We start from the raw sequence: 23709 nt of genomic DNA, 5'->3' as shown, positions 1-23709 counted from the left end.
CAAAATACTTAACAGATCAGGCTGCGTCAATGGAGATGGAAACAAATTTAACATTTCAGGTTTACGACTCGTCTTTAGATCTGGGGAAAGTTACAGGTTGAACATGTTCTAAGATGCAGTGAAAGCTGAGCAGGGGATGGAGAGAACAAAAGGATAAGTCTGGTTTCAGATGGACAGCAGGAAAGACTGAATAATAAAGGGGGGGTTGCACTGGGTGAAGGAGAGTGGTAACATGATACAACAAAACAAGGGATCACTCTAGGGAATGCAGGATATGTATCTGAAATTACCAATGAAGTGTGAAGTGAACAAGTGGATAAAGATAAAATATTCTGGAAATGCAGGTTATGGAAGCGTGCGATTCAGACCGACATCTAGAAATGTGAAGGAAGGAACTGCTGATGCTGGTTTAAACTGAAGATAGACAGAAAAAAGCTGGAGTAACTCAGCGGGTCCGGCAGTATCTCTGGAAAATGGAATCGGGGATGTTTCGGCTCGAGACCCTCCAGAAGAAGAAGGGTCTCGACCCAAACGTCATCTATCCTTTTCACCAGAGATGCTTCCTGACCATCATCTGGAGTTACTCCAGCTTTTTGTGTCTGTCCCCAGAAGTAAGAACATACGATCCTAAGTTTCTGATCGGCTGTCATTTTAATTCCTCACCCGTGCACAGCTACACTTTTCCAGTGGAGTCTAATGTCCATTCGTGAAAAAATCTCCCATGTTCCATTTTGGCCGATTATTGTTAATTGGACTCAATTTTAGATACCCAGTATTTTGTTCTTCAGCGTTCACACCTATTAATTTCAGATAAATATACTTCATAAAAATTCCTTTACATGATCGATCTTTTGGCTCTTTGTTTCATAGTGTTTTTCATTGCCATGTTTTCATCTCACATCACTACTCTTCCACTTTGAGTCCTTTCACCAACCTCCCCTTTGGTTGTCTCCCCCCTTACTGTATAGCTTAAAACATATTTTATCCCAAACTGGTCCCAGATCTAATGCAGGACATAGTCATCAGCCTGAAATATTTTACCCTCTTGCCATTTTCAAAGCTGCTGCCTACCTGTCAATAATTTTCAGCATGAACTGACCGTGATATATATTCATTTTCCAGCAGTTATCGCTACATGGTGACCAGGAGATGAACCCTGACTGTGTTTACCTCTTAACCCTGGCCCCCAAGGACATTAAGGCAATTTTTAGACTCCTGCTATGTTCATGATTGTTTGCTTCACCCAACATGGACCATGGAATCAATCTGGGGCTTACCTGGTAAGGTTTAATGCCAAGCCATGTGATGCACATATCCACCAAGCCAATGGAGTAGCCTTAGTATTTCAATAAGTGAATATTATGGGGCACATCTGACAATAATCCCCTAATTTTCATAGAGGTTTAGTATGTGAGTAGTTAAGTATGAATATTTCAGGTTGTTACGTTGTGACAATATCTGTATAAGTAGTACATGCATAAATCATTGGTCTTGTATTGTTATACGTTACAAAATTCTTAAGGGATTGGACAGGCTAGATGCAGGAAGATTGTTCCCGATGTTGGGGAAGTCCAGGACAAGGGGTCACAGTTTAAGGATAAAGGGGAAATCCTTTAGGACCGAGATGAGAAAAACATTTTTCACACAGAGAGTGGTGAATCTCTGGAACTCTCTGCCACAGAAGGTAGTTGAGGCCAGTTCATTGGCTATATTTAAGAGGGAGTTAGATGTGGCCCTTGTGGCTAAAGGGATCAGGGGGTATGGAGAGAAGGCAAGTACAGGATACCGAGTTGGATGATCAGCCATGATCATATTGAATGGCGGTGCAGGCTCGAAGGGCCGAATGGCCTACTCCTGCATCTATTTTCTATGTTTCTATGTTATTGAAGTGGAAGTTGTGAAGATTAGCAGCAAATTTATTTTGCATTTCCTAGTTTTACTCAGTTAAGGATTAAAGATAAATGGGTTACTTATGCCGCAACTCCACATTTTGGGCAGTTCTTGTTTCCTGTATCATGAGCAGGACTTGGACTAATCTTGAAATCAAACCTCATTATTCATTAAGTTTGCATTTTCCTGTGCCAATGTTATTTTGCTAATTGGAGGAGACGTGGAACTGGAAATAGACACTAAATGCTGGAGTAACTCGGTGGGACAGGCCGCATCTCTGGAAAGAAGGAATGGGTGACATTTCGGGGCGAGACTCTTCTTCAGACTGAGAGTCAGGGGACAGGGAAATGAGAAATACAGCTGGCAATATAGAGGGATATAGAACAAAGAAATGAAAGCTACACAAAAAAGTCAGTGAAATTTATTTTCTTGCATACTTTCTTTTCTCAGTAAAGTAGCGCCATACCTATGCACAGTCCCCCATTAGTACAAAGAAGTAACAATGATCAAGGAAGCAGGAACTGGGTTTGATCTCCGAGTGTCTTCCAGTTTACCCCGCTGCCTCATATTAGTGTCGCTGAACTAAAGGTGTGGTCCGTTGGCAGCTTTCCCTCTCTATTACATGACCTTCAGCAGATTTGCTCGTCTATGGGTCGTGTCTGACCAGGCTATGATTCAGTATTATTCTAACCAACAATGCTCCAGGGAAGCAGCTTATCTGGCTTTTACGTAATAACCCTGTTAAGTAGCACTGGAAGAAGCACACTTTATCTCTACTATTCTGATTTTCTTTCTTGGGAAAGAATCTAGTCTCCAAGTGGAAATAATCAGTGATTACGATCCCAAGAACTAAACTGAGAGATACTTTGTTGAAAAATGGGATTTGGGATTGGGATTTTGACTGGAAAATGGGATTCAAAATTGGGATTCTTCATACATTTGATGAGCTATGGATCCCAATTATCAGTCATGCAACATTTTGAAATGTGGCCTTTGAAAAGCACATAACAATAACATAACCTTGCATTTGCAAAGTGTCTTTAAGGCAGCTTAGTTTCTCAGATGGATTGAATCTAACACAAACTGAAACAAAGGGGGTAAGAGAACAGGTGAACGACTGCAACCTTAGGCAAAGATTTAAAGGCTGCAGGAGGGAATTACAGGAATGCTTTGAAATTGGTGAAGGGTGAATTTAGGACTGATGTCAAGACATTTTTTTCACAAAGCAAATGATCAATAAGTTTAGACCTCTGGGCTTAGGTAGTGAAAGCAGATCATAGTATCGATTGAGAGACTGGATGTGGTGATGGGGGTTGGATATCTGTTTTGGATGAATGAACCAAATAGCTTCTGTCATCCGTATCTATCATGATATGACATTGCAGGCCGTCTAAAAAGCTCGAGGAGTTCAGGTTGTAGATAAAACTGAAAGGTATTAAAATTATGGGCTTATCGTTTATTTTAAAAGCAGGTTTTCATCCTGTTATAATTATTTGAGAACCAAATCCTATTTGAGCATTTTGCAGAAGAAGCTTTATACCGCATATTTTGCTAACTCGTCAGCTTTTTCCCTTGGCTGGTCTTAATTTTCCCATGTTGAAGGAGGATTCACAGTGAAGTTGAAATATTAATACTATTTTGAGACTGCAAATACAAAAAGGATTACAAATATTTAGTTCTATTTATGTGAAGGACATAGTGTTTATTTGTTGAGTGGAAAAGCATTTTAACAGATGCCAAAACCGAGCTTACAATTTGTAACAATAGTAATCACAGGGTTGGACATTTACAAATATTTTAGTTATGTTTAGTTTAGTTTAGAGATACAGCGCAGAAACAGGCCCTTCGGCCCACCGAGTCCACGGACCAGTCATCCCCGCACGTTAACACTATCCTACACACGCCAGGGAAAATTTACATATCTACCAAGACAATTAACCGACAAACCTGTATGTCTTTGGAGTTTGGGAGGAAACCAAAGATCTCGGAGACTCCGTACAGACATAACTCGAACCTGGGTCTCAGGTGCTGCAAGCGCTGTAAGGCAGCAACTCTACCATGCCGCCCGAGATTCTAGATTGTGATATAAAATTTATCTGTCACACTTTGATAATATCACTAAGTATTTATCTGTAAACAATGCTTGGAAGTCATAAAAATCATTGATTATTAACTCCTTGCTGGATTAATTCTTGCAAGTACTACTACTATCCATCATCGGTAGGATGTGGAGGATGCAGAGAGGTTTACCAGGATGCTGCCCGGATTCGAGGGTGGAGGCTGCAAGGAGAGGTCGGACAAATGTGGATGTTTTCTCTAGCGCGCGGCTAAGAACTATGATAAGAAGTTTATAATGTTTGAGAAGCATAGGTAGGGTGGACAGTCAGAACTTTCTTCCCAAAGTGGAAATGTCAAATATTAGAGGACATAGCTTTAAGAGGAATGAGGAAAAATGTAAAAGAGATGTGCAGGGCAAGTTTTTTTTTTTTTACACAGGGAAAGGTGAGTTTAGGGTTGCCAACTGTCCCGTATTAGCCGGGACATCCCGTATTTTGGGCTAAATTGGTTTGTCCCGTACGGACCGCCCTTGTCCCGTATTTGACTGCTACTACTCGGGTCGAGATGACTGTCGGGTCGGAGCGCCGCGTCCGGCCCCGCCTCACCCGTCCTGACGTAGTGCAGCCCATGGAGTGCAGCAGCAGAGCCTCGCCCGTGGCCCCGTCGGTCGGCAGCCCGGCCAGCTGACCTTCGCTTACCGCCGACACCACCACCCCTCCTTCTCATGGCCGATCATCGGTTCATGAATTGGATGGGGTGTCGGACTATGTCACGCGGGCCAAAACTCCTCAGCAGGCCCGCTGCCTGGGCTTTGTGTGCAATCCCGCACCCGGGCCAACTCATCATTCACCCAGCCACGGCCGAGTCGGTCAACGAATTGCCGTCGGGAATTTGTCCCGTATTTTGACCTTTTGTCCCTTATTTGGGAGTGAGAAAGTTGGCCACCCTAGGTGGGTTCCTAAACAGTGTTGCTGGGGATGGTGATGGAAGCAGAGAAGACAGTGATATTTAAGAGGCTTATAAATACGCACATGGATATGCAGGGAATGGATCATATGCAGGCAGAGGATATCAAATTAATTTGGCATCACATTTAGCATGGATATTAATGATCTGGATGAATATTAATGATCTGGATGAGGGAATTGAAGGCAATATCTCCAAGTTTGCGGATGACACTAAGCTGGGGGGCAGTGTTAGTTGTGAGGAGGATGCTAGGAGACTGCAAGGTGACTTGGATAGGCTGGGTGAGTGGGCAAATGTTTGGCAGATGCAGTATAATGTGGATAAATGTGAGGTTATCCATTTTGGTGGCAAAAACAGGAAAGCAGACTATTATCTAAATGGTGGCCGACTAGGAAAAGGGGAGATGCAGCGAGACCTGGGTGTCATGGTACACCAGTCATTGAAAGTGGGCATGCAGGTACAGCAGGCAGTGAAGAAAGCGAATGGTATGTTAGCTTTCATAGCAAAAGGATTTGAGTATAGGAGCAGGGAGGTTCTACTGCAGTTGTACAGGGTCTTGGTGAGACCACACCTGGAGTATTGCGTACAGTTTTGGTCTCCAAATCTGAGGAAGGACATTATTGCCATAGAGGGAGTGCAGAGAAGGTTCACCAGACTGATTCCTGGGATGTCAGGACTGTCTTATGAAGAAAGACTGGATAGACTTGGTTTATACTCTCTAGAATTTAGGAGATTGAGAGGGGATCTTATAGAAACTTACAAAATTCTTAAGGGGTTGGACAGGCTAGATGCAGGAAGATTGCTCCCGATGTTGGGGAAGTCCAGGACAAGGGGTCACAGCTTAAGGATAAGGGGGAAATCCTTTAAAACCAAGATGAGAAGAACTTTTTTCACACAGAGAGTGGTGAATCTCTGGAACTCCCTGCCACAGAGGGTAGTCGAGGCCAGTTCATTGGCTATATTTAAGAGGGAGATAGATGTGGCCCTTGTGGCTAAGGGGATCAGAGGGTATGGAGAGAAGGCAGGTACGGGATACTGAGTTGGATGATCAGCCATGATCATATTGAATGGCGGTGCAGGCTCGAAGGGCCGAATGGCCTACTCCTGCACCTAATTTCTATGTTTCTATGTTTCTATGATATTATGGGCCGAGAGGCCTGTTGCTGTTTTGTATTGTTCTATGTTCATAATCTGTCCATTATTTTTAACAGATTACCAGGTTTTAACAGATTGCCAGGGCTTAAATAGGTGGGAGGTGGGGAGAGAAGTGTTGAGAAGTGACCAAAGGTGTGGTTCACAGATGGGTTTGAAGGACGTGTTAGAGGTGGAGAGAGAGGAAGTGAAGTGGATGACTGAGTAAAGGGCCTGTCCCACTTGCATGCGATTGCGTGTGTTTGGCGCGACCAAATGGAAGCGGAGTTCACGCGAAGTTCGCGCTAAGTACGCGCTAAGTTCACGCGTGACGTCATTTGCGTCATGCTTACCAATCAGCTGGGCAGGAGGCGGGCCGACTGAATTTGGGCGTCGCATGGCGTCGGGCGGTGACGTCATCACGCAACGCCATCACGCAACGCCCCGCCGGGCGGTGACGTCATCGCCCAATGCCGCGCGTTAGGCGTACGCGGTAAAGACGCTGCGTACGACGTCAAGGCACTGCGTACAACCGCAATGCGCCTGCATGCCGACAGGCCGTTGGCGCGTGAAGATTTCGGCCACTGACAGAATTTCGGAGCCCCTCGCGATGTCGGCACCAGTCCCGCACAATTCCGTGCTTCTAAGTGGGACCGGCCCCGCGCGGCTATACGGTGCCCGTAAGCCTCAAGCGTAATTTGCGAGCCAAGGTCGCGTAAGTGGGACAGGCCCTTAAGTAATTTCAGAGCAAAGATCTCAGCCCCTGGCACTGATAGTGGTGCAGGAAGAAAAGTCTGTGTGTGAGATCTACCACAGGAGTAAAAGACTGGTGAAGAGACAGAATGCATGTGAAAAACAGGCAAACCATTGAAATATGCTGGCAACTACAATCATGATTAAACTGAGAAGAACATAAGAACATAAAGGAATAGAAGCAGATGTAGGCCAATTGACCACTTGAATAGTTTGGTGACAGACTCATGTTTACCACCATGTCCTGCACTGACTCCATTTCCCTTCATTTCTGTGCCGTCTACAAATCTATCCATCTCCCTTCTGGATATACTCAGCAACTGAATCTAGATGGATAATTTCAAATTTTGGAATTATGGAAAAGCAAGAATATTGCTATCAAATCATAGAAATCCTTTGCATCAACAGACCATGAAAAATCTGCAAGGGTTGAAAATGGATATGTTATGGGAAATTTTGGAGTGTTTTGTATCTACAAAAGAAATCAAATGAGTCCAAGGCCTATAATTAAGGGCACGGAGCCTCTTCTTAAGACTAACAAGAACGTGACAGGTGGAGCAGCAAGTGAGGCACTCCATTCTGGAGCACGAATGAGGCCATGACATAAACCATTAATGTTAGGGTCCTGGCAGGTATTGAGGAACAGAGCAATCATGATGTTCAAGTCCAGAGATCCTTGAAGATGGCAGCCCAGGTAGATAAGATGGTTGAGAAGGCATCTGGAATGTTGGCCTTCATTAGGTGTACCACTGAATACAAGAATAGAGACGTTATGCTCTAATTTTGTAAAAGAATTGTGAAAACACACCTCCAGATTCAGGGACAGTTTCTTCCCAGCTGTTATCAGGCAACTGAACCATCCCACCACAACTAGAGAGTGGCCCTGAACTATTATCTACATCATTGGTGACCCTCAGACTATCCTTGATCAGACTTTGCTTGCTTTACCTTGCACTAAACATTATTCCCTTATCATGTGGCTGTACACTGTGAATGGCTCGATTGTAATCATGTATTAACTTTCCGCTGTCTGGTTAGCACACAACTAAAGCTTTTTGCTGAACCTCGGTACACGTAACAATAAACTAAAACTGGATCTGAATCTGAAACATTGGCCAGACCTCTGCTGAAGGACTGTGTAGTTCTGGTCCCTACACAATAGAAACAATGCGATGTTGCTGGAGAGGATGCTCAGGCGATTCACCAATATGTTGCCTGGGATGGTGTTTTGGTTATGAGGGGAGATTGGAGAAGATAGAGGAGGTGAAAAGAGAATAAGACTGAAGTACATAAAATTATCAAGGCTATAGATAAGATATACTGTAAGAGACTGACTAATCACCATATCAGAGGTAGATAAGAGGATATAGATTTAAAGGTAGATCGAAGAGAATTGGAGGGGACCTGAGGAAGCACCTTTTCATCCAAAAGTTGTGTGTGCCTGGTCTAGGCTATAACAAACTCAGATTCCATTCAGATGGCATTAAGCAGCAGTTTAGAGGCAGCCTATCCGAGATACCCCAGAGCCATGCATGACGGGAGCTCTTTGCACAGACAGGGGGCAGTGGATGGCACCTCAGTGGTCCAATAGTTCTTGGGAATTGTAGCAGCCGATCGTGCCGTTATTAGACAGTGTGTATTGGATGACAGCCAACAACCAGCTGTACATCCCTCCTGATTTGCTTTCTATTACAATTGATGGAACTAAAAATCAGGTGGGTTGTAAAAGCATGATAACAACTCACTATCACCCACTTTACTGAATAATACCAAGATCTTCCCCAGCCAGTGTGATGATAATATGATGGATGGTTGTCTCCTAATTCCAGACATGCACTTAGCTTCAATTTTATGTCAAAGCCAAATACACGTTGCATTAAAGCAGACTGTGCAGTTCAGTTAATCTATAAAATGTGATTGTGGCCCATGAGCTGGAATGTTTTTTTGCATTATGTGTGACTGCCTGATATATTTCTTGTTCCAATTTCATTTGCTTTTATTCTAATTTTACATGTATCATGCCATCTAAATTCACTACGGAACAGCTCTAACCGAGCAATCTTATTATAGTAAATAGACACAAGCGGCTGGGTAACTCAGCGGTAACTCCAGCATCTCTGGAGAAAAGGAATAGGGGATGTTACAGGTCGAGACCCCTCTTCAGACTGAGAACCGAAACATGACCTATTCTTTTTCTCCACAGATGCTGTCTGACCCACTGAGTTACTCCAGTTTTGTGGCTATCTTCGGTTTAAACCAGCTATAAATCCTACAAAAGTGATTGCTAACGTTGGTATACAGTAAAATGCTAAATAAATTTCAGTTTTAACTTTTGAAGAGATTGGATTGGAGAAGATACCAACTTTAATATGAGAGGAAATGAAAAACTGATAGGTGTTTGGAATAGCGGGTAGGATGGCTTAACGAATTGGGAGTGTAAGGATGGAGTTAAAGGGGAAGAGAGTACAGGAAAAGTTACGATAGACACCCGAATTAATGGGACGGAAAGGTCAAGAAGGGACAAGAGAGTAAGGTCAGGTGAAAGAGGAACCGGTGTGAGAGGGGAGGTGAATTCCAAATTAAAATTGTTATATATGAATGCGTAAATTATAAGAAATAAAGTGGCCGAGCTTTAGGCTCAGTTAGAAATTAGTGAGTATGATGTTGTGGGAATTACAGAGACATGGCTGCAAAAGGATCAGAGCTGGGAACTGAATATTCAGGGATTTACGTCTTATCAAAAAGACAGGCGGGTGGGTTGGCGCTGTTGGTAAGGAATGGAATTCAATCCCTTGCGAGGGGTGTCAGAAGTCGTTGTGATAGAAGTGAGAAATTGTAAAGTGCCTGTCCCACCAGCATGCGATTGCATGCGTCTAGCGCGACCAAACGGGGTCGCTTGAGGCGCACGGCCTCGCAGGGCCGGTCCCACTTCGAACCGCGGAGGCGTCTGGAGTTGTGCGGGGCTGGTCCAGACATCATACTCACCAATCAGCTGGGCAGCAGGTGGGCCGACTGAATTTGGACGTCGCACGGCGTCGGGTGGTGTAGTCATCACGCAACGGCACGCCGGGCGGTGACATCATCGCGCAACGCCACTCGCTGGGCGTACGCCTTTAAAAGAAGCTGCGTACGCCCTCAATGCGCCTGCGGGCCGACAGGCCGTTGGCGCGCGGGATTTTCGGACGGTGCAAGATTTTTGGAGCCCCGCCCAATGTCGGGACCAGCCCCGCACAATTCCATACGCCTCCGCCAATCGAAGTGGGACCGGCCCCCTGAGGCCGTACGCCTCAAGCGACCACATTTGGTCGCGCTAGACGCATGCAATCGCATGCTGGTGGGACAGGCCCTTCAGAGTAAAAAGATCACAATGGGAGTTATCTACAGGCCCCCAAACAGTAGCTTGGAGATAGGGTGTGGCCAATTCACTGGATGCATTCAAAAGAGAGTTAGATAGAACCCTTAGGGCTAGCAGAATCAAGGGGTATGGGGAGAAGGCAGGAACGGGGTACTGATTGTGGATGATCAGCCATGATCACATTGAATGACGGTGCTGGCTCGAAGGGCCGAATGGTCTATTCCTGCACCTATTGTCTATGTATCTATGAATGTAGTTTCCATTAAACTGAAAGGCATGTTTGACTACAGATTTGAAAATTAAACAAAGTGTGGCCTCTTCAGACCATGATTAACATACTAGATATCTAACAGTAGAGCCCTTTAAATTGACTTTTTGTTGCTTCCTTAAAATATCTTTCAACCTGTCTCTCTTAATGTACAAATCTAGAGAAATAATAAGTGTGGGGTTGAGGAGAATTTAATCACAATGTGCTGGTGTAACTCAGCAGGTTAGGCAGCATCTCTGGAGAATAAGGATGGGTGACATTTTGGGTCAGGAACCTTCTTCAGACTCTAATCTCCTCAAGGTATGCCTACTTTGAAATCTCCTCAAGGTATGACTACTTGGAAGAAGTTTTCCTCTCTCCGTCAGGAGTCCTGGAGTATTAAGAAGGGTCACGACCCAAAACATCACCCATCCTTTTTCTCCTGGGATGTTGCCAGACCCGCTGCATTAGTCCAGCACTTTGTATAGATTGATTAGTAGGACTGGATGTTACAATCCCTAAGGTTTTTCACTACAATTGACATTTGGTATTCTTGGGGATGACCACTAGGTGATTTTGCTACCAATCAGACACATCTAAAATTGTGTACCTCAACGTCACTAGGTGTTTCGGCATTTTATCACAAGACGCCCTCAGTCGAGGCAGGTCCATCACAGGGTGATCAGACCTGGGTGTGTGTCTTATGGTTAGCCTCTAGATGTTCACATGGTTCAGTATATGCCAGCATCTGCAGTTCCTTTCTACACTTTCTATAATTTGTTGCCTAAAAGGTGTTAGAAGCAGATTCACCAGTAACTCGAAAGGGGTTTGGATTACAAATCTCTGGGGGGAAAACAAAAAGAGGGAATCTGATTAGAAAGCTCTTTCAAAGAGCCGTCATGGGCATGACCATTTGAATAGCCTCCATCTGATTCTGTATACGTTCAGCTAATTTGTAGATGCTGGATATGTGAGAAATGTGTCCTTGTTGTTTATTATCTTGGATTGCCAGAGGAGTGGATGTAGAAGTGGTCACTATTGTGGATGAACTCAGACTGAATGGAAGCATAGCACCATCATGATTAGGAATAGGAGTAAATTATTTGGCCCCTTGAGCCAAAGGCATTTAGCATTATGCAGAAATGTGCCTGTGGAATTCTCTACCACAGAAGGCATTTAATGTGATCATGACTGATCATTCAAATTTAGTGCCCAATTCCAACTTCCCCTTGTATCCCATTACTTTTTTAGTCATTAGTTATCCACCTAACTCCTTCTTGAATATACAGTAAACTCTTGTTGTAAATGACCACGGGAGACTGGTGCCCGTTATTGCAGATTGTCCACTATAACCGAGTGAGGTATTATCATTGTATGTGGTTGAAATAAAGAACCACAGATGCCAGTTAGATTAGATTAGATTAGATTAGATTATTTAATGACCACATAGTCAAGCTGGTGGAATTCAGGTTCAGTACAGGATGTTACAAGGTAGGCTGATTCCTGTCAAACATAACATAAAACACAACATCATACAATATACAGTACATGCATGGGGAGGATATGTGCTGTTATCATAGTGTGTTCAGAATTCGGATTGCGTGTGGGTAAAAACTGTTTTTAAATCGAGATGTCTTGGCGGACAGTGAGCTGTAGCGCCTTCCTGATGGCAGCAGGTGGAAGATGTGGTGTGCTGGGTGGGAGGGATCAGAGATGATTTTCTTCACCCTTGACACAGACCGTTTGTGATGGAGTGATTCTATTGATGGAAGGGGAGTGCTGATGATTTTGGATGCTTTGTTAACTATGCGTTGTAATTTATTACGGGAGTGAGTGTCTAAACTGCTGAACCAGACTGTAATTGATGAAGTGAGCATGCTTTGGATGATGGCTGTGTAGAATTTGATTAGGAGGTGTTTCCTTACTCTAAACATCTTGAGCTGGCGGAGGAAGAAGAGTCTCTGGTTGGCTTTTTTGTAGATGTGATTTGAATTGATTTTCCATTTGAGGTTATTGCTTATGTGAGTGCCTAGAAATTTGTATGAGTCAGTGGTGGATATGGGTTCGCCTGAGATGAGTAGGGGGGTCTTGGGTTGTGCCTTACGTCTGAAATCAATGATGAGTTTGTGTGTTTTTGATGTGTTGAGTGAGAGGTTATTATCTGTGCACCAAGTGACTGCTTTGTGTGTTTGAGTGCGGTATTCTGTTTCATTATTGTTCGAGATGAGACCTATGATGGTTGTGTCATCTGCGTATTTATAAATTTTAACTGAACTATGCTGGGATGTGAATTGGTTTGTGTAGAGTGAGAATAACCAGGGGGACAAGACGCAGCCCTGAGGGGCTCCTGTGCTGTGGTGCAGGGGGAGAGATATTGTGTTATGTATCTTCACCCTCTGTTGTCTGTTCCAAAGGAAGCTGTAGATCCAGTGACAGATGCAGGGGTCGATGTTCATGTCCGTTAATTTATGGAAGAGTTTAACCGGATTGATGGAGTTAAATGCCGAACTGAAGTCCATGAAAAGGATGCGGGCGTACGTGTTGGCGGTTTCCAGGTGTTGCAGAGAGTGATGAATGGCCAGATTGACTGTGTCTTCCACTGACCTATTGGCTCTGTATGCGAATTGGTGTGGGTCCAAATTGGAAGAAGTGCTGGTTTTGAGGTGAGCAAGAATAATGCGCTCGAATGACTTCATGGCCACAGATGTAAGGGCAATCGGTCTATAGTCATTGAGGCAGGATGATGTGTTGGACTTGGGCACAGGGATGATGGTAGATTGTTTGAAGCACTGGGGCACTGTACATTGGCAGAGGGATGAGTTGAAGATGCCGGTGAATACAGGGGCCAGTTCTGCTGCACAGTGATGAAGCACTGCTCGGCTGATGTTGTCTGGGCCTGCAGATTTATTTTTCTTCTGTCTCCTGAAGGTAGTCCTCACCTCGGCCTCCTGGATGTGGAATGGAGGTGGAGGAAGAGGAGAGGGGGACAATGGTGGAGGGACTGGAGACTATTCAAACCTGCCATAGAAAGTGTTCAATCTATCTGGGAGTTGATGATCATTATCTGGGATGGGGGTGGATGTCTTTTTGTAGTTGGTCATTTCCTGGAGTTTTTTCCAGACAGTTCTAGTGTTGTTTGTTGATATTTCTTGTTCTAATTTGGTGGCATAATTGTGTTTGGCTTTCCTTATTGTGGACCTTAGTTTATATTTTGCAGCCATGTAGTCCTGCTTGTTTCCAGATTTATATGCAGCATTTTTATCAGTTCTTAATTGTTGAATTTCTTTTGTGAACCAGGGCTTATTGTTATATTGTTTAACAGTTTTTGAAGGGATACAGAGTTGCTCGCAGAATTGGACATATGACGTTACTGTGTCCATGTAGTCGTGGAGGTCTCCAGCTGCGCGGAAAACTTCCCAATCAGTGCATGCGAAGCAGCCTTGCAGCTTTTCGATGGCGTCTGTAGACCACGACCTAACAGATTTGGGCGAAGTTTTTGAGGATTTTATTTTTTGCCTATACTTTGGGATAAGCAGCAGCATCGCGTGGTCTGACTTGCCCAATGGAGCTCCTACAAAGGCACGGTAAGCCTCCTTAAACGGAGTATAGCAGTGGTCGAGCGTGTTGCTCCCTCTGCTGGGGCAGGTCACGTGCTGGTGGTAGTTTGGAAGCTCAGTGGACAGGTTGGTATGGTTGAAGTCGCCTAACACAATTATTGCTGCATCTGGGTATGAATTTTCTGTGTTGGATATATGACAGGCTAGTTCGCTCATGGCGGCGTTAGCATTAGCCTCAGGTGGAATATAAACACCGATTACAATGACCGATGCAAATTCTCTGGGGAGGTAGGTGGGTCTGCATGTGATAGTAAGGTGCTCCAAGAGTGGGGAACATACCTGGCTGAGTGAGGTGGAGTTTGTGCACCAGCGTTGGTTTATCATAATGCATATTCCACCACCTTTTGACTTGAAAGATAGTTCAGCTGACCTGTCGGCTCGGTGAAGTGTATATCCCGGCAGCGTTACTGCTTGGTCGGGCACTGACTGATCCAACCAGGATTCAGTCAGGCAGATGGCAGAGCAGTTGCTGTAGTTCCTGTTGGTCTGAATCAGAAGCTGGAGTTCGTCCATCTTGTACCGGAGAGATCTAACATTTGCCAGCAGGAGGGCTGGGAGAGGAGGTCGGAATGGGCGCCTCTTGAACCTCGAGAGGATACCGGAGCGTCTGCTTCGTTTTGCGGTCCGCGGTCTGCGGTCGGCTTCGTTTTGCGGTCTGCGGTCCGCGGTCCGCGGTCTGCGGTCGGCTTCGTTTGCCGGTCTGCGACCAGAATGTAGAGAGACCCGGGGAAACAAGCGTTATTTCCAGTTAATACACAAAAGGACACAAAATCCTGGAGTAACTCAGCAGGTCAGTCAGCATCTCTGGAGAACATGGAAAGGTGATGTCGGGATCCTTCTTCAGACTGATTAGTCTGTTGATTTACTCGGCATTTTGTGTTGTTTCACCTTAGAACTAATAATAATAATAATACATTTTATTTATGGGCGCCTTTCAAGAGTCAAGGACACCTTACAAAAATTTAGCAGGTAGAGGAAAAACATGTGAGGGGAATGAAATAAATAGTAGAGACATGACTAGTACACAAAGTAAAGACCGAATACAATTCAAAACACAATATGAGGCAATTAATGCACAGATGAAAAGGGAGGGGTACGTGGGGCTAAGGATAGGCAGAGGTGAAGAGATGGGTCTTGAAGCGGGACTGGAAGATGGTGAGGGACACGGAATTGCGGATCAGTTGGGGGAGGGAGTTCCAGAGCCTGGGAGCTGCCCTGGAGAAGGCTCTGTCCCCAAAACTGCGGAGGTTGGACTTGTGGATGGAGAGGAGACCGGCTGATGTGGATCTGAGGGACCGTGAGGGTTGGTAGGGGGAGAGGAGGTCAGCGAGATATGGGTGGGCCAGATGGTGGAGGGCTTTGTAGGTGAGGATCAGGATTTTGTAGGTGATCCGGTGGGAGATGGGAAGCCAGTGAAGTTGTTTGAGGACTGGAGTGATGTGATGCCAGGATTTGGTGTGGGTGATGAGTCGGGCGGCTGCGTTCTGGACCAGTTGGAGTCGGTTGATGTAGGTGGAGCTGATGCCAAGGAGAAGTGAGTTGCAATAGTCCAGTCGGGAGGAGATGAAGGCATGGATGAGTCTTTCAGCAGCGGGCGGTGTGAGAGAGGGTCTGAGTTTGACGATGTTGCGGAGATGAAAGAAGGAGGTTTTAATGACAGGTTTTAACTAGGCATCGATGCCGCTGGTCTGCACCAGCGAGCCCTTCCTCACCGGCTATTGCAAAGTCAGAATGAAGCAGCTGTTGTTGCGGCTCACGTTGTAACCCCTAGCTTGTCAGCGTTTTCGGCAGGCCGCCGCCACTGGTAGGCTACACTCAATCACTGTGGGGTTCCCTTCCCTCTCACCACCTGCCGCTTCAACCTGTCGGCCATCGCTTGGTCCGCTCCCCTCTTCCAAGGTGGAGCATATTGGTGACTCAGGAGAAGGGGGCGGTGATGGGGGGGGGGGGGGTTGGTTTAGAGGCCGAGTGGACAAAGCAACGGGTGGACAGCAGAGAGGTGGCAGCTGGTAAGAGAGGAGGGAGCCCCACGGTGACCAAGCGCATCCTGTCATTGGCAGCGGCCTGAAGAAAGCGCACTCTCCAGGGGCGACAACGTGAGCCCCAACGACAGCCTTGTCAACCGCTGCACGCCGGGGATGACTAGACGCTGTGAGCAAGGGTTGCATGGGCAGGGCCATCTGCTATGACCAAAACCCACTATCTAAAGGTCTGTTAAAATGAGGGTTTACAGTATTTAATATTTAATTGCTTTCAGTGGTAGAAATTTCCACAAGTTCAACACTCTTTGGGAGAAGTCATCACTCCTCATCTCAATCTTAAATGGCCATACTCCCCCACCATCAGGAACATCTTTCCTATATCTAATCTGCATCCCAAGGAGCATTTATAGGTATCTCGTTGTTCTAACAGGTTAACGTGAAGGTCAGGTAATGGTGATGAGGTTTGGGTTGCTGTGGTAGGAGGGAGTGCATATATAATAAAGGATATCTCTTTGAGTAGGGAGCACAACTCGGTGCTAGGATCTGCATTAGTGGCGAGACCTGACCGGGCTTCGCGGGGCATGGAAGAATAGGGAGATTTAACTTCATGTCTAGCCCAGCCTTCAATGGCAATAGGGGACAGCCTGTGTCCCTGGTCCAAACCCCTGTAATGGAATAGCAGCAGATGAAGTGAATGTTAGAAAATAGAGGTGAAATGGGATTACTGTACAGTACTGCAAAGTGGGTAGTCGATGAACCTGGTGGGCTGAAGGGCCTGTTTCCATGCGCTCAGCATAATCCTTTTGTTCAGTAGAGAAATAGCAGGATGAAATGTAGCGAGGTAGGAAATACTGCTCACACAGAAAAGCCCCTGCCCCATGATGCGGGTTCACCCAAGAGCTCCCCCGAGTTTAAAAAAAAATCAAACTCGTGGTACTTCACCACGAGTATTTTTTTACTCTTGGAAATGTTTCACACTGTTGAAAAAACTTCACGAGTTTCCACGTTTCCTGAGCACCTGCCGTTAGCATTACGAGCCGCTACGAGACATCCACGAGCTCCGACGTACCCGCTACGTACATTCTATGTACTTACCACGAGTTTGATTATTTTTTAACTCGGGAGAGCTCTTGGGTAAACTCACATCGTGGGACAGGCCCTTTTAAGGCACATTCTTTAGATAGCAGTAACAGGATCAGCATGGATCTATGAAGGGGAAATCATGCTTGACAAATCTTCTGGAATTTTTTGAGGATGTAACAAGTAAAATGGACAAGAGAGAGCCAGTGGATGTAGTGTACCTGGATTTTCAGAAAGCCTTTGATAAGGACCCACAGGAGATTAGTGGGCAAAATTAGAGCACATGGTATTGGGGGTAGGTTACTGACATGGATAGAAAATTGTTGGTATGCAGGAAACAAAGAGTAGGATTGACGGGTCCCTTAATAAGGGTAATGGGAATCTCTTCAAGAAGTGGATGCAGTTTTACATTAAACTTTAAACATACTGTAGTTAATCAAACAAATTCAGTGGTGTGGGGGAGAATATCTTTAAAACAGAATTGTCTTCTCCACCTGTGGAATCAAAAATGGACCTTTGGAAAAAGCATGGTGAAATGCACATTAGTGTATGAGGTGACCCACATCAATGAATGGCAAAGGGAAGCTCTTCTCGTGGTCTAATCAGAATCTCCACTCAAAGGTGAAATGACACCAGACAGTCATGAAATTGCAGTCATCGTGGGGAGGTGGCGGCTGAAGGGGGGTTTGAATGCATCCACGGTGCTGAGTCACAGAATTCTCTGCCTACAACACTGACCCGCAAGCCACCCTGCCCCCATTTGAGCCAGCGCAGACCTCGGCTTAAGTAAGTGCGGAGGTCAGATAATTGCTGCTCAGCATCGAGCAGGATTTCTGGCAGTGCCTTCCCACAAACGCCAGGCACTCGTGCTGAGCAGATTGCCGTGCTTTGGCTGGAGCGTCAGTGGCTGCTGGCCGTGCTCGCAGGGGAACGCATCCTGACAAATGGCTCTTGCGAGCTGCAACAGAACATCGCAACATTCCCATCACACAATGACCTACTTACAGGGAAATGCCTGCTTTTCCATAACCATCCTCCTGACCTACTTTCAATGCATCTTATTCACGCTCATGACGATCTTTTCATGGGAATTGTTCAAATAAGTTGCAATTATTATTAATTATTGCTGCTGAACGGATCGCAGTATGAAGCCAGTATCTAGTTATTCTATAAGGAGCAGTATAATGTTCAGTTGTTTGAAGAATAACTTCCTTATCACTGTAGTGTGAGTGATCAAAAAATAAAAGCATTTCAATACTAAAAATATGAAATGAAAAACAGAAAATTCTAGCAATTCACAGCAGGTATTGCTGAGGAGGAATTCCTTTAGTCGGAGGCTGGTGATTCTGTGGAATTAATTGTCACAAAAGGCTGTGGAGGCCAAGTCAATAGATATTTTTAAGGCAGAGATAGATAGATTCTTGATTAGTACGGGTGTCAGTGGTTATGGGGAGAAGGCAGGAGAATAGGGTTAGGACGGAGAGATAGTTCAGCCATGATTGAATTCGGACTAGACTTGATGGGCCGAATGGCCTAATTCTGCTCCTGTCATTTATGAACGTATGAGGTCAGACAGCTTCAGTGGAGAGAGAAACCCAATTAATGTTTTAGGTGATGACTTTGCAAAAGATTTGGAGATGTGAGAAAATAACTGTGTTGCACTTTCAGAGAGTAGGAGGAATGGAAAGACCAAAGAGAGTCTGGAATAAGGTGAAGACCAGGATCATCCTTGTAACACAATGCTGTTGGTGCCTTCGCAGAGAGGGTGATGAATGCTTACAAATCACTGTTGATTTGTAAGCATTTTGACCAGATGCATCTCTGTCTGGTTTGGGGACTGCAAAGCCTCCGACTGGATGTCCGTGCAGAGAGTGGTGAAGACGGCTGAAAAAATCATCGGGACTTCTCTTCCTTCAATCCGGGACATTGCGTGCAAACGTTACTTGTCCAAGGTCGACAGCATTATAAAAGTCCCCACACATCTCCATCATGGACTGTTCACTCTGCTGCCCTCGGGCAAAAGGTATCGCAGTATAAGGAGCAGAACGGCCAGGTTTTGCAACAGCTTCTTCCCCCGAGCCATCAGACTCTTGAATTCCATATATAATGTGCCGCCACTATTATCTATTTTATCTATTTTATCTTTTTATCCATTTTATCCTTTTGTTGTTTTATGTTGCACGGTGAGCCAGATGCAACAAAATTTAGTTCAGACTTACATTTGTTGGTGTATTTTTGAATGACAATAAAGTCTTTGATTGATTGATTGATTGATGTGGCTGGATAACAGGGAGATGTCTGAGGGCAGTGGACAAATAAACAAACACACATGTTGGTGTTCGTTTGTGAGGTGCAGAATGCAGCAATCACTAGAAATCTGAAATGTAGGAGAACATTAAAAATATCCAACAGGTTAGGCAGAATCCATTGAGAGAGGAAATCTTAAGTTAACATTGCTATGAACCGACTGGGTTGCACTAGGATGTTTCTAAGGCAAATTCTTGATTAGAACGGGTGTCAAGGGTTAGGCACCGCTTGACTGGCAAACAGTCAGTCAAGCTGTGCTGGCTCGAAGGGCCGAATGGCCTACTCCTGCACCTATTGTCTATTGTTATGGGGAGAAAATGGGATTAGGAGGCAGAAATCGGCCATGACTGAATGGCAGAGTGAACTCGATTGGCCGAATGGCCTAATTCTACTCCTATAACTTGTGAACTTTGGGCTTTGCTTTGTTTTTTTTTTGCACTATATTGGGGTTGTTTATTTTATTGAACATTATTGTTTGTTTCTATATTATCTACTAATTTTTTGTTTTTGGACTGAATTCTGTTTTTTATTTGTGTTTCTGTGATTTTTTATTTTATTTTATTAATTATTTTCTGATTATATGTTTATATTCCTGTTAATCTATGTAAGGTGTCCTTGAGATGTCTGAAAGGCGCCCAATAAATAAAATGTATTATTATTATTATTACTGAGTACCGTGTTTACAAATGCTGGTACTACAAGTTGGAATTTCACAGTCCCATTTTTGGACGTAAACACTCTTGAATCTTAACAGGCGCATAAAGCCATATGCTCACAGAATGACACCTCTTCCTCCATCTGAACAGCCCTCAACCCTCAGATATCAATTTTGAATTGGACAATTTCAGATAACCAACCATTCCAGTTGGTTGGATGGGAAGTCATTCTAAATCAGGGGCGGGAATTGCTTTTAAAACATGGGGGGGTGGGATCACATCTAGGACAGGGGTCGGCAACCTACGGCCCGCAGGCGTATTTTTTTTCAATTCGTTTTTGCGATCTGGGAACTGCAGCCAGTCCCGGGGCAGGCGAGCCGACCTGGGAACAGCAGCTAGTCCCGGGCTGCTAGATTCTAGGAGCTGGCGGCCTCCAACTGGAATCGATCTTGAGGGCTCCGGTCGTAGAGCCTGCGGACTTACCATCAACTCGACTTCGGAGGCTTCGGTTTTGCTGCGACATGTTTCACAAAACATGGGTGCCCCACCTCTCAAAACATGGGGGGTAGACAGGCCCCCCCCCCTCCCCCCCCCCGGGATTTCCGCCCATGCAACATCAATCCAGCTTTACTTTCTCTCTACAGATGTCTGAATATTTCCAGTGAATATTTCTCTTTTTAATTACATGAGATGAATAAGTCATGTGCTCCAGGGAGTGAACCTGCGCTACGGAAAACATATTTTAAAAGTGCTCTGCAACTGTGTGTGAAACTTCCAGACAGGAAGATTCAATTACACCAGGGTGCAACACATCATGTATGGACTAAGTGTTACATTGAAGAACAAAGGTTGTTTCTGCTGCACCCATTGCTCCAAAACCAGCAGGGAAAATGAAGTAGGATTTGTGGGGACCAGGGCATGTAGAGAATACCAGGGAAGAAAGACAAGGAGAATTGACACTGATGTTTGAGCTATTTGAAGATGACATTGTATCAAAGGAAGACGCTGAAGTCCAATGTCATCAGGAGATATGGGTGCCTGGACAAATGATTGAGCCGAGGTCTAAGGCAACTAGTTGGATCCAGCAATTCGGAATGGGAAGATCAGAGACATAACTGCATTAGATTTGCATTAGAGAGTGCGTCTGGTCAGATAATGGAGTGTGGGATTAGGTGGGTAGGATATGTGATGGGGCTGATATCCCCAAGGGGATGGTTGGACAGTCAATTGAACCTGGATGTGAGTTAGAGATAGTTTGGGTAAGCAGGTGGCTGGGCCTGCATCATGTACTGGGGACCAGTGGTAATGACCAGACTAGAGATGTGGCGATGAGACAAAGCCTGGCAGGTGATATGTGGTGAGGAGGGTGGTAAGGAGTTAGGTAGTGGCAAAGGCTGGAGGTCAAAAGAAGACATTAGAAACAGGGAGAGGGATATTGGTAGAACGGAAAGGGGGGAAGTGAAAGCGGGGGTAAAAATGAAATTGATAACTTGGAGACGGAAGATGAACGTAAGGAGAATGGGAAAGGAAGTGATGGGGGTGAAGGAAAGGGGGGTAGGGAAGCATCACTTAAAATTGTAGAATTCAATGCCAACAACACACCTATCGAAGGGAAATGGGCAAAGTCTTCAAAGAATATTTCTCCTCTGCTTTTACTATGGAGAAGTTAATAGGAATACCTTGAGGACAATCCCTATTATAGTCAAGGAGCTGCTGGATGTTCTAAGATGTAAGAAGTAGACCTTCTTCTTCTTCTTGTGTATGGTGTGCAGAGCCTAAAGTTGTAAGACAACTTGTTCTGTTTGATCTTCTGTTTGTGCACGCCTGGCTGATTGCATTTGTCGAAACAGGGTGGACCACGTGAAGGTTGCAATCTCCCACCTCCAAGAAGGTAGATCAATCTTCAGGACTTGGTCAGCTATATTCAAGGACACTGTGAGAATTTCGCACCCCCTACTCATCAGTCTGAAGAAGGAACTGCAGATGCTGGTTTACTCCAAAGAAAGACACAAAATGCTGGAGTAACTCAGCGGGACAGGCAGCATATCTGGAGAGAAGGAATGGGTGACGTTTAGGGTTCAGACCCTTTCTCAGACCCTGACCCGAGACGTTGTCTGCCCATTTCTCTCCATAGATACTGCCTGAACCGCTGAGTTCCTCCAGCACTTAGCATTTTGCTCAAGATTCTGCACTCAGAGCCCTGCAGAAGCCCCGGATGAGGTATATGAATCATCATTGGACACGAGGAAGGTGCCAGAAGACTGGAGGGTGACTGATTTTGTGTCTCTATTTAAGAAGGGCTGCAAAGAAAAAACTGGGAACTATAGTCCAGTAAACCTAGCCACTATGGTATACAGGTTACTGGAAAGTATTCACAGCTATACAATGTACATGTACTTAAGGTCAGAAGTAATAGGAGGAGAGTTATGCCCCTGTCCCACTTAGGAAACCTGAACGGAAACCTCTGGAGACTTTGCGCCCCACCCAAGGTTTCCGTGCGGTTCCTGGAGGTTTTTGTCAGTCTACCTACCTGCAACCTCCGGCAACCACCTGCAACCTCCGGGAACCGCACGGAAACCTTGGGTGGGGCGCAGTCTCCAGAGGTTTCCGTTCAGGTTTCCTAAGTGGGACAGGGGCATTAGGCCATTCGCCCCATCAAGTTCACTCCACCATTCAATCATGGCTGACAATCTATCCCTCCTAACCCCATTCTGCTGCCTTCTCCCCATAATCCCTGACACCCGTGCTAATCAAGAATCTGTCTATCTCTGCTTTAAAAATATCCATTGACTTAGCCTCCGTAGCCTTCTGTAGCAAAGAATTCCAGAGATTCACCACCCTTTTGTAAAGACTTTTACTTTAGTTTAGAGATACAGCGCGGAAACAGGCCCTTCGGCCCACCGGGTCCGTGCCGACCTGCGATCCCCGCATATTAACACTATCCTACGCACACTAGGGACAATTTTTACATTTACCAAGCCAATTAATATTTGTTCGTCTTGGGAGTGTGGGAGAAAACCGAAGATCTCGGAGAAATTTCACGTAGGTCACGGGGAGAACGTACAAACTCCGTACAGACAGCACCCGTATTCGGGATCGAACCCCGGTCTCTGGTGCTGCAATCGCTGTAAGGCAGCGACTCTACCGCTGCGCCACCGTGCCGCCATTTTGATTTGGGATAGTCGGCATAGAAATTCAGGATATGAATTTCTGACTGGAGCTTTATAGTTTATTTGAAGTATCCAAGAAGGTTAATGAGGGCAGAGGTGCAGACATAGTCCATAAAGGATTCAGCAAGGCCTTCGATCAGGTTCCACAAGGTAAGCTGTTCTGAAAGATTATATTCGCATGGGATGTAGGGAGAGCTAGGCAACGATACCGAATTGGCTTAGTGGTAGGAAGTAGATGGTATTGGTGGAAGGTTGTTTTTCGGACGGGAGGCCTGTGGCTGTGATGTGCCACAGGAGGCGGCGATAGGCCCCCTATTTGTCATCCATGTCAATGTGACTTGGATGAGAAGATACAATGCATGTTTCATAAGTTTGCTGATGAAGCTAAAATAAGTGATATCGTAGATCTTGAAGATCGTGATCTAGAATTATCGATGTGTCTCAAATGTTTTTTAGATATTGTTATTTTTTCTGCCTCAACTATCTCCTCTGGCAGC

The 23709-nt window shown here is 45.2% G+C and overlaps 1 protein-coding gene across 3 annotated transcripts in view; it reads left to right on the top strand.

Annotated features, from left to right (window-relative positions):
- The window catches only part of ppp2r2b (protein phosphatase 2 regulatory subunit Bbeta), a 582981-nt gene that overhangs the window by 292501 nt on the left and 266771 nt on the right, over positions 1–23709 (top strand). The window contains exon 2 of one of the 3 annotated variants that reach the window (XM_033029993.1): positions 1123–1280. The exons of the other annotated variants lie outside the window; for them this stretch is intronic. Within the exon in view, the coding sequence (XP_032885884.1) occupies positions 1256–1280 (25 nt within the window). The 5' untranslated portion in view covers positions 1123–1255. The remainder of the gene's footprint in view (positions 1–1122; positions 1281–23709) is intronic. 3 annotated transcript variants of the gene reach the window in all.

Source organism: Amblyraja radiata, chromosome 11, assembly GCF_010909765.2.
Source record: "Amblyraja radiata isolate CabotCenter1 chromosome 11, sAmbRad1.1.pri, whole genome shotgun sequence".
Lineage (NCBI taxonomy): Eukaryota > Metazoa > Chordata > Chondrichthyes > Rajiformes > Rajidae > Amblyraja > Amblyraja radiata.
Note: the sequence above shows the minus strand (reverse complement) of the source record. Positions and strands in the feature narration are given on the sequence as shown.